Source organism: Vicia villosa, unplaced genomic scaffold (assembly GCF_029867415.1).
Source record: "Vicia villosa cultivar HV-30 ecotype Madison, WI unplaced genomic scaffold, Vvil1.0 ctg.001863F_1_1, whole genome shotgun sequence".
Lineage (NCBI taxonomy): Eukaryota > Viridiplantae > Streptophyta > Magnoliopsida > Fabales > Fabaceae > Vicia > Vicia villosa.
In genome coordinates this window covers 336,186-348,044 of record NW_026705755.1, presented here as the reverse complement: position 1 = coordinate 348,044, position 11,859 = coordinate 336,186, and the positions used below count along the sequence as shown (strand labels likewise).

The 11,859-nt window shown below is 39.9% G+C and overlaps 1 protein-coding gene across 1 annotated transcript; it reads right to left on the bottom strand.

The window, feature by feature from the left end:
* Window positions 1-1,364: 1,364 nt before the first annotated feature.
* Window positions 1,365-2,159, bottom strand: LOC131636939 (uncharacterized). The gene has a single exon (XM_058907519.1). It carries the CDS (start codon window positions 2,157-2,159, stop codon window positions 1,365-1,367), a length of 795 nt encoding a protein of 264 aa, XP_058763502.1.
* Between the last annotated feature and the right edge of the window lie 9,700 nt (window positions 2,160-11,859).

The window sequence follows — 11,859 nt, the reverse complement described above, 5'->3', positions numbered from 1 at the left end:
GAGCCAAGTTGAATACTTGGCCTCAGAAATAAAATTTGCCTCTAAAAGGTCTTTTACAGCTTTCTCGGCAGCTTTCACTTTCTCGGGAGACTGCCGACGCCTACGTTGAACTACTGCCTTCGCGCCTGGATCAATGGAGAGATGGTGGCAGGCGACCTCAGGGTCGAGTCCGGGCATTTCCGCTGCGCTCTAAGCAAACAGGTCGGCGTTGGCTCGAAGGCAAGCCACGAGCTGCTTCCTCGGTAGGTCTGGGATGCCCTTACCGATCTTCACCGCTTTGTCGGGGTTGTCGCCCAGCGGGACGAGCTCGAAGTCCCCGTCTGGGACAGGTCGGATGGGGTGAGCTGTCTTTGGTCGCGTCTCTTCGCCATTCTTCAGCTCTTCTTCCGTGAAACGAGCGTCGAGGTCGACTGAGCTGACGTTGGTCGGCTGATGCTGATCTTCCCGAGGATGCCCGTCTTCGGCCCTTGGCTTCTTGTTGGAGCTGGATGGAGGGGCGATTAGTTGCAACCGTTTTACAGAGGCGTCGAAGATCCTTCTGGAGGCTTCGATGTCGGCGTTGATGGTGGCTACTCGTCCCCTTTTTGTGTAGAATTTCATCTTCAAATGCACGGTTGAGGGGACGACAGTGAGTTCAGCTAGAGTAGGGTGCCCGATGATGCAGTTATAGAGGGTCTTGCAGTCGATCACCAAGAATCTCGTGTTGACCTGTCTGGAAGCTTCCCCTTCCCCGAAGGTGACGATCAGCTCGACGTAACCCCAAGGTTTGGTGGTGGCCCCATTGAAACCCTGGAGGTCGGATCCCACATAAGGAGTGAGGTGCGAGTTGTCTAGCTGGAGGGTCTGGAAAAGTTGGGAGTACATGATGTCGACCGAGCTCCCCTCGTCGACTAGGACCCGTCGGACGTCAAAGTTCGCCATCCTTGCTCGGACGAGCAGGGGGATCGTGGCGTTCGGAGCTCCTCCGGGCAGTTCTTCCAAATAGAAGGTGATCGGGTCTGATTTCCCTTTGAATTTCTGTAGGGTACGGCCGAGATCCGATTTGGCGCTGATCAACTCATCGAACTTTCTCTTCACCGAGCTGATGGTGAAAGAGTCGGGGTCCCCGCCGTTGGATATGACCATCGCGGTCGGGAACCCTTCCCATGTGCTGAAGGCAGTTGTCACTCCGACTGAAGGAATGAAGTCTTCTGGTCGGGTGACGGACAGCGCTACTTGTAGTGGTCTACTGTCTGGCGAGTTGCCCTCGTCAGAGTTCCGAGGGGCTTCTCTTCGGGGAGGTTCTCCCTTCTTCGTGTATTTCGACAGGCGACCCTCTTTAATCAGAGTCTCGATGGCGTCTTTGAGATGTATGCATTCGTTAGTTAGATGCCCATGACTCTTGTGGTACTTGCAGTATTTAGACTTGTCGGTCCCCGGTCTGGTGGGGTTCGACTTCGGGGCCTGATGCTGGAATTCTTGAACTCGGTGTTTTGGCAGTCGGCCAGGATTTTTTCGCGCAAGGCGTTCAGGGGAGTATAGTCGTTGAATCGATCGGCTGGTCCTCGGCGTTCTTTGGAATCGCGGGATCTATCATCTTTCCTCTTTTCGTGTCCTCGACGCGAACCCGAGTTATCGAAGTTCGAGCTGCGGGCAACATCATTGCCCCTCGAAGCTTTGATCGCAGCTGCTTCGCCTTCCTCGAAAGCGATGAAGGCTTGGGCCTTGCGGAGGAGGGCGTTTATGGTGTGCACCTTCTCGATTTTTATAGCCTTCTTGAAGTCGCTTCCGGGGAGAAGTCCCCGCTCTAGGAGGTATCTTTTCATGTAATCGGTCGTATGCACTTGGACGACCTCTTTGTTGAACCTGTCGAGGTAATCTCGGAGGGGCTCGTCGGTTCCTTGGATCACAGCCTCAAGGTTCGCTTCTGACTTTGGTTGCCGACGGGAGGCTGTGAAATGGCTTAAGAAGAGCTCTTTGAGGTCGGTCCAGGAGTGAATGGAGTTGGGAGGAAGATTCCTATACCATGTCATCGCTCTTTTCCTCAATGTGGTCGGAAAGATGCGGCATTTGATGGAGCCCCGGACGACGTGATAATCCATGACGGCTTCGATGCTTCGAATGTGGTCATCGGGATCGGTTGTCCCGTCGTATAGGTCCAAGGTCGATGGTTTCTCCATCCCTCGTGGAAGACGAGCTCTTCGGATTTCTTCGGACAAGGGGTTGGGGAAGTCTTCCTCGTCACTTGGTCCTGGGGAGGTCGAGTGTCTGCCTCGCCGGGATTTCACTTGGGCTCTGCCCGGACTCGTGCGGTTGTCCCGGGGAGGGGAACGCTCGCGGGGTTTCAGCACAGCTTTGGAAGGGCCTCGGTGATCTCGTTCGGGGGAGAGGCTTCCAGTTTCAGTGGTCTCAAGTCTCTGATTTTTCTTGCTCTTTCGCGGTGGAGAGCGCGAATATGATATCTGGCGATGGTATCTTCTAGGCGGGGAGCGCGAAGAGGACGGGGAACGCCGACGATGTCTCCTCGATGGTGAGCGCGAGGAGGAGTAGGAACGCGACCGGTAGCGTCTCCGCGAGGGGGAACGATATCGTCGCTTCCTTTCCAGCTCGTGGATGCGGTCACCTTGAAGCCGGATGAGACGATTTGTCTTCTACAGCTCTTTCAGCAAGAGGACGGTCGTGGTATCGGCTCCCTCGGGGATATTGACCTGCTCTTGGTCGTCTTCATAGTGAACTCTTCGCCTATCCGAGGTATGAGTGAACGAAGAGGCAACCTATCCGTCTCTGGCGTCAGTTTCGTTCAGGTTTTGGGTCTGCTCTGGTCCATTCTGGGGTTGGGGCTGCTCGTTTCCCCCGTTTTGAACTTGTCCGGCGTTCTGAACCTGTTCGACGTTCTGAACTTGTTGTACGTTCTGCACTTGCTGGACGTTCTAGATTTGCTGTCTCCTGGGGTGTGAGGTCTCATGCCTCGGTCCCCTCTGTCCGTCAGCGGTATGCTGCTGTCCCTCCCGCCGATGTCGATTCGTTCCCTCGGGGGTGGAACCCTCTATGAGATGTTGCAGGTGGAAGGGATCAGGGTTTGGGACGCTGTTGTTGTTGTTGTTGTTGTTAGCCATGACGATCGTGAACGGATTAACTTTGATCTTTGTTTAAAGAAGGGGGAGCAAGATTCCCACAGACGGCGCCACTGATCGTACCTGATCAGAAGAATCGTCGTTGGCTGCTCGGAACTGGATCTTCGAGGAGTGAGGAGGGGGTGTACCTGCAAGGTACTCCGATGCCAAAGTGAGGAAACGAGCAAGGGAGTGCAAGTACAAGCTAAGTGAGTAAGAAGTGAATACCTGACCCTCTAGTGAAAGAGGGTATTTATAGCCCCCAGCGCTGGGCCATGATCTCGCTATTGGGTTGGACTTCCAAGCCCAACTAGGAGACTGCCAGGTTTCCTGAGCGGAAATATCGGAGGTGCGTGAGTGCCCTCTGTCCTGGTTAACCGCTCCGAAGTTTAAGGGAGACGCGGTCTTTTAGGGACCACGTGGGCTCCGTATTATTTGGAGGGTTGGATGTGAAAAGAGCCCCACGAGGAATGGGGTCCTCGGTGGAGAACCTGCTCGTATAGAGCGGGGTCCTCGACAGGGAGGAGCTTCGCGGGGAGCATCTCTGCCGGGCGTCAGATGGCCCACGAGGAGGGTCATGCCGAGCATGATAGAGACGGGCATTCTATACCCAAATGTGGGTCACAGAGGGATTTGGGCCCCTGAGGTTCAGTGGGCCGAAACCATGTTGGGCCTAGTCTTGGCCCGATCCAGAACAATAACATTACATGATGTCTTAGGGAACATGTCGCCCTCGGTTTTTTACCGTGCCTCTCGTGGAGAGATACACGAACTGACACTCTTCTCTTTTTGCTTTTGTGTTTTTGAAAATCAGAGAGTCGCCACCGACTTTTATTTTATCCAATTAAGGAAAGGTTTATAAAAGAAACAGAAAAAGACCTTTAAGAAATTCTGGGTAAGGGGGTTGGTTATACAAAGGGAAGGTATTAGCACCCTTTGTATCCATGGTTATCCATGGGCTCTTAATTTGCTTAGCTCACTTGTTTTGAATCACTTTTCTCTTGCCTTGACATGCTTGTATATGGTTTCAAAAACTTTTGCAAGTTGATTTTGTAATGATCCTTGTGCGGATGTATACAAAGTGTTTTATCTTTCAAAAGATGTTTTGAAAAAAAGAACGTTAACTTCGTAATGATCCTTGTTTGGATATATACCAAGTATTGTCTTTTTTTGAAAGTTTTATTTTGAAAAAAAACAACGGTATATGAGACATTTGTTTGTTTTGATTTGAGCAAGCAAATTAGGAGGTCTACCCTAAGTTATAAGGTCTTTTCCTATTTCTTTTAGAAAATTCTCCTTTCACCGGATGTAAAAGCAAGTTCGATTTTGCATTTGAAACAGTAGAATTTGATTTTGATTTTGAAAAGAGTAAAGAGGGATTACCCTAAGAGGTGCAAGTGTGATTGTGTTTTGATTCAGATATTTTATCTTTGAAGTTATTGACCTAACGCTTCAATTTTTTATCTTTGACATATACGCAATTTTATATGTACTAAAATTAAAATGCGGAAATGTAAAATGCGGAAAGTAAATCTACGCTATTACATCGATTGTGCGGGAAATGTAAACTACGCTATTTACATGAATTTGACAACCTATACACTTGATCTAGGAATTTAAATTGCAAGAAAATAAAAGAAATATTTTTGGATTTTTTGATGATTGATTTTAATTAGAATTAATGCATGATTAATTTAATTAAAATGAGAAAAAGGTAGAAATAAAATTTAAACCTAAAAATTAAGTTTGAAATATGTTCAAAATGCTTGTTAATTAATTTTAAAACAAAACTAATTTTTTTTGGATTTTTGAAGTTGATTTTGAAAATTATTAAGTTAAATAATATATAATTATGCAAATAATCACATAAATAATTAACACTTAAAGAGAAAATTATCCTAAATATGTACAAAATTAGCCTATAATATATAAACTATATTTAATATAAAGAACAATTTTTTTATGATTTTTTGATTGGTTAAAATAATTAAAAAGCAAATATATAAATATATACTAATTAATTAAACAAAATATTTTAATATTTAAGAAAAAATAAAATATTTTATGTCAAAAAATAATAGATTATTTTAGAAACCTAAAAATATTTTTATTATATTTTTTTGATTTTTGAAACTATTTTAAATTAATTTTGTAAAGAAAATAAAATAAAATAGAAAATATATAAAACAATGATCATGTGTGGCAAACCCCTAGGGTCTATGGTGAACCTGCAGGCCAAAAAGCGTTAGATTAGATAATTAAAATGATTTGATGGACAAGGATGCGTGGCACATGGCAACAGTCTAGTCAGCGAAGCACCAGATCCAAGAATAAGACAAAACGCGCGCTTTTCAAACCGGCCAATCAGATGGTGCCACGCCTTCGTCTTCAACCTCCAGCCAATGCTTTTAACAGCGTTTTTTGCCTAGAAGCGCTGTAATAGATGAAACTCATCCCTGCAAAATAGCGAATAGGGGTAAACAAGCATAGAAATTTTTCGCGACCTGTCCATTTGATTCGTCTTGATTCACTGAATTCAACCATGCCCTTAATTTTGTCTAATTTTGCCTTTTAAGAAAAACCCTAAAATAGAGTTGAAGAACCCTAAAATGGTATCTTCATGGATACGTATTCAAACTTCAATTAATCATCCAGAAACGATCAGAACAATGAACTAAATTCAAATATATGATTACATCTTGTTAAAAATGCATGAATGATCAGGTATGAAGTGATTTAGGTTTGAACAAACCGTGAGCTATAGAGCTCGATTCTTTGAGTTTCAAAGCTTGAAACTGATTGGAAAAGGTTCAATGATGCTCAGAGATGATGTTTGAGTGTTTAGTTTGGATTAAAAACAACTTAAACTGAAAATTCGAATCGCAAGTTTCTTTGAAAATTTCAATTGGATTCAAGAGTGTTACAAGCAAGTGTCTGGTTCTAAATTCGTGTCTCTTCATTGATGAAGTGTTATACTTCATTTATAGGCAAGGAAGCACTTAGAAACTAAGCTAAGAAGCAATAAGTGCTTTGTTGAATTTTTTAATATTATAACATATGTAGATTTGAATTCAAGCAACCATGGCTTGATTTTTCCACTCTCTTCTGCTGTACTATCTTCTTGTGGCAGAGTTGAATGCTTCTTGATGGCCTTAGCTCAATATCCAAGCTACATAATATCATCCTTCCATTTCTTTTTTTCAATTTAATCTTAAATGTGATAAAATTAAACCAAAAAGAAACAAAAAATGCTATGGGCCTTGGCTTGGTTGTGGGAGGCCCTTCACATTATGGGGAACATGTTTGGATCATGAAAACTTGGTCCCTTTTGGAAAAAAAACATTTTTGATCAATGTTGATTTCATGCATTTTCCCAAAAAATGGTCAACTTCAACAAGGCATAAATCCCTCAATTTTTATCATATGAAGGAGTTCTTGTACTTTTTAGAAACCTCAGAGAGTCCTCTAACCAATGTCTTTGGTCTCATATCAAAATGATTTTCCATGCTCCTTGTGTGTCCCTTTGAAAAAAGTGACTTTTTGTTGACTTTGAAAATGACCTGTAATGTCTTGGTTCATATTTTTCAAATGGTGAATCTAATGACCATGGGACAAATTGCATTTGAAAGATAATTTAATTTCCTTCAAAATGAGCTTTGGTTTGAATTTTTTGGATGAAGGATGAGAGAGTTATGACCAGTCAAAGTTCAGTTGACTTTTTAGGAGAAAACCCTAATTTTGAAACTTAGGGTTTTGTTAATTTTTGATCTTTCCTTGATGAATTATGATCAACCAATGATCAAATGATGAATCTTTTGACAAAATATGGATGTTGACAAAAAATTTCATTTTTGACTGTCTGTTGACTTTTTGGTCAAACGGGTCGTCTGTTGACTGTTTGAGCTGTTGACTGTGCGTCTGAGCGAATTGAAGTTTGAAAATTTGTATGGTGGTACTTTGAGATATATGGAGGTCCATGAAATCCATTTGAGGTCTCAAAAACTTGTTCTCCTGAAAAAAACAAAAAAAACCTTAGTCAGGGACTGTTTGTGTAGGAGACTGTTAAGCGTACCTGATTTTTGTGCAGTGTTGAGTCTCTGCTAATCATGTGATATTCAGAAGACTTCTAGAACAAAAATCTTGGAATTTTGAAATGCAAAAGATTGATTTGATTGATGGTACAAAACACGGAGAATTGCACTGTCAGCGGTTTTGACTGTCAATTGGCTGTCCGGGCATTAACATAACAGTTAAAGTGAAAATTCAACAGTTAAAGTTAATTTTTTCTTTTTGTTTTTTTTTGTTGTGTTAATGGTGAAAATTTATTTACATGAGTTGTTAGAAAAACACAGACATAATAAATAAATAATATATACTGTATGCGAGCAAAATTACCGATAATAACCCTGAAAAACATTTAATGCACAGAAAAATAAATATTTAACTGGCAGAAAAAACACAAAATATTATCTTAATAATTTAAGCATCAGTATGACAGATAGTACGACTTTTAATACTGACAGTACAAACACTACATAATATAATGAACAGTACGATAAGTAAACGGTACATTTAAAAAATAAAAGATACGAAAAACTTTAAGAATGACGATTAATAACCCATGCTACAAATAATAACATATAAATGATTGGGAGTGTAAACAACCCAGGTCCACATTTTTCAGGACTATGCAGACAGAAGAAGGACATGACTACCACCACGACGGTGATGACCATAAGAAAACACGTTTCCATCCGCTTTGCCATTTTTGCCAGGGAAGAAGAGAGAATGAATATGAAGTAGAAATTTGAGAGATGAGTTAGAATTTGATGTGAGATTTTATGGAAAGGATGAGAGGTATTTATAGAATGAAAAGAAGGATAGAGACGTTGGGGAATGAAGTGATTCCGTACAAAAAGGAGAATTTGAGTGGAAGTAGGATTTGAAAGAAAGTGTATGGTAGGGTTTGAAAAAGAGATGTATAGAATAAAGTTAGGATTTGATTTTGAAAGAAAGGGAAAGAAAGAGATTTTGAAAATAATAGAATATAGTACAAAAATTAGTGGGAAACAAAAGTTAATAATAATTTACTTGTTACCAGTACAGTCTGAATCCCCGGACTCTGTGCCTGCAAAAAGATTTAGTTCTGTACCAATTGCGTCAGTACTATTTATTTGTAAATAAATCCCAAATAAATAGCGTGTGTGAAGTAATAAACAGTACTTGGCGTTTGTGTAAGAATAAATTCAACAGCGAGCCAAAATATCGTACAAGAAAAATTCTAAAAACCAAGTATTTCATAACAACGGTTCTGATGACTTTCAGTCCTAGAGCTTCTGATAAAGACTATTTTAGAAGAGCTTCTGGAGACTTATTTAGCTATGTGATTCTGTATGTCCCAGTTCTAAAGATTCTAAAGACAAGTTTTGAAGATTCTGAAGACCAAGTAATGAAGTCACTAAAGACAAGGTTCTGGATGAACAAGTTCTGAAGATGTAGGTTATGAAGATTCAAATTTTGGTCCTTCTAAGAATGCTTCATCGTCAACCATCAGAAGCCTATGAAGATTAGACGATAAGATCAAAATTGGTTTACATGAGGAAAAAGTATAAGGTACAAATGTTCCCTCTACCCTAATATGGTGGCACAAGAACAATACTATGGTACTATGTTGTCTACTACTCCCTCACTGACCATTATTGACAAAACAGTTGGAATTAAATATTCCTATTCTACTCTCCAACATACTTCTTTTTGACTATAAAAGGAAGACTTGGAAGATTAAAGACAACAACAATTTCTCTACAAAGATTACGCTGAAGTGTTGCTCAATTCTCTCTGATATATTCTTTGTAAAGTTCTGTAAACGCAAATAACTTTTTTTCGATAACTTGCAAGCAAGAAGCTTTTGTTCATTAAATTTCTATTGAAATTGTTGTGTTATTTGATTATATTCAAACTTGTGTAATCTGCTTTCAAGAAGCAACCTTGTAAACACACTCATTGTATTTCAACTTTTAGGCTGATTGTTCCTCGATAGTCTAAGTGTTAGTCAGAATTTTTCAAGAAGACATTGACGGGTAGTCTTTGTGGTTTGCAACATTGACAGTTGGTCTTTGTTATGTGTCTGTAGTCATTTTGGTTATAGTGGATTAAGTCTTTGTTTGAGAAGGAAAAATCACCTTGGAGGGTGAACTGGATTAACTTCGTTAACAATTATTCGGGACAAAAATAATTGTGTCATTTATTTTTTGTTCTTGTGTTCTTTGTTTTTTCTTTGGAAGAATTTATTTTAAATCCTAAAACCCAATTCAAACCTTCATTTCTTGTGTTTCTCACACCTTAAATTGGCATCAGAGCTTCAGTGCTAGTATTGATTGTTATCAAACACTTCACCATGTCACGTAAAGATCTAGAATTTTTGTGAAACACTATGGTAAGAGTACCACCACCAGTTGCACCTGTTATCAATGACAGAGATAACTACAATGCTAAGCCTCCAATCTTTGATGGAGAAATATTTGAATATTGGAAAGTTAAACTTGAAATTTTCTTTCTTGGTCACGAAGTTTACCTATGGGATATGGTAGTAGATGTCTACGAGTATCCTGTAGATGATAGTGGAAACAACATTGAAAGAATATTGATGAATGAGCGGCAAAATAAAGACTAGAATAATCATAAAGCAAGAACCATTCTAGTGAATGCAAATTCTTATACTGAGTATGAAAAGATAACAAATAGAGACTCTTCCAAGTTTATATTTCATAAATAAGAAGCCTTCAAGATGGAAGATGATGAAAATGTTGAGAACGTATTCTCAAGGTTTCAAACTCTTGTTGCAGGACTAAAGGTTCTGAACAAAGGGTATTCTACTTCAGATCGTGTGAAGAATATTATCGTAAGCTTGCCAACCAAATGGAGGCCTATTGTAAGTGCGTTCAAACTAGCTAAGGATGTGAACAACACTTCCCTAGAGGAACTGATTAGTTCTTTAAGAAGCCATGAGATTGAGCTAGAACAAGATGGACCTCCGAAGAAAGGTAAATTTGTAGCTCTAAAATCTTATAGAAGATCTGAGAAGACTAAAGATCTTCAAGTTGAAGAGAAGGAAGAATCTGAAAAAGATTCAGAAGAAGACGAAGATGAGATATCGCTTCTTTCCAGAATGGTCAACAAACTCTAGAAAAGGAAGCAAGGCTACAATTTTAGAGGAGCTAGAAGGACATGTGGTCGCTTTTTGGACCAAAGAAGTATGGTAGAAAAAAAATGTCACTTGCTATCAGTGCAAAGATCCAAGTCATTACTAGAACGAGTGTCCTAATCTCAAGTAGGGCAAGCTGAAGAAGAGAGCCCTCAAAGGCAAGAAGAAAAGGGCTAATGGAAACCTGGGACAATTTTGACTCTTCAGAAGATGATTTCAAAGAAGAGCAAGCTAATGTGAAGCTGATGGCTAACATTAGAGCATCTGATGAGATGATCCATTCATAAGCATAAAAATTTGACTCAGGTGTTGATGAGGTATTTTCTGACATATCTCGTGTTAATTCAACATATTCTTTATTTGATAGAAAAGCATCAGGAGCTTCAAATTAAACTCATGGAACTGAAAAAGATCCATGAATCTGTTTCTGAGGAACACATTAAGCTTAAGGAAGAATTCTCCATCTTGAAAGAAGAATTTTTTTTCTTAAGGATGAAAACTCTACTCTCAAAAGTATGAGTTCCAATCTTGAGAAGAAAATTCCTCCATAAGCTTATGAAAGTAATGACGATGTCATAAATAAGTATGACAAGTATTTCTAGAAATTTCTAGCTAGAAGCCTAGGAAGGAGCTTAATGGCTTCAATGATCTATGGCATTAGCAGAAACGGGACTAGAGGCATTGGTTATGATTCTTATGAAGAATCTAATTCTGAAAAAGAAGATAAACCAAATATGCTACATCTAATTCAATGATCAATGATCTATGGTTGGTTTTGTGCCTAAGGAAAAACTTCTTTCTAAACCCAAGGCAAAACCAATAGCTACACCTTATCGTTTTAATTCCTGCAAATATGATTATTCTGCTCCTAAACCCAAAGTTGTCAAAAATTCTAGGAACACTAACAAGAAAGGACCCAAGAATTTTTTGGTACCTAAGAAGAAGATAATAAATGTTGCAGATATCCTTAGTAGCAAAGTTAAGACACCAGTCATGGTACCTAGACTTTGGCTGCTCGCGACACATGACGGGAAGAAGACATATGTTCCAAAGCCTGGAACATAAGCATGGAGGCGTCGTAGGTTTCGGAGGTGATCAGAAATGGAATATCATAGGCTCTAGAACAATTGGTAATGGTTTTCTCCGTTATATTACTAATATTTTTTTTGTTGATGGATTAATACATAACTTATTGTCCATAAGTTAATTAAGTGACAATGGTTATGATATTTTCTTTAATCAAAACTCCTGTAAAACTGTTAGTCAGAAGAATGGTTCTATCCTTTTCAATGGCAAGGGGAAGAACAACATCTACAAGATTAGACTTTCTGATCTTAAAGAGAAAAAATTTAAATGTCTTATGTCTATTACTGAAGAGCAGTGGATGTGGCATAGACGATTGGGTAATGTTAGCATGAGAAGGATTTCTCGGCTAAATAAGCTTAATTTAGTCAAACGCCTTTCGAATCTGAAGTTCTCTTCATAGGCTCTTTGTGAAGCATGTCAGAAAGGCAAGTTTTCGAAAACTTCTTTTAAAGAAAATAATTTTGTTTCTACCTCTAG

Coding starts and splice junctions, on each gene's coding strand:
- LOC131636939 (XM_058907519.1), bottom strand. CDS start 2,159: ATGGAGAAACCATCGACCTTGGACCTATACGACGGGACAACCGATCCC.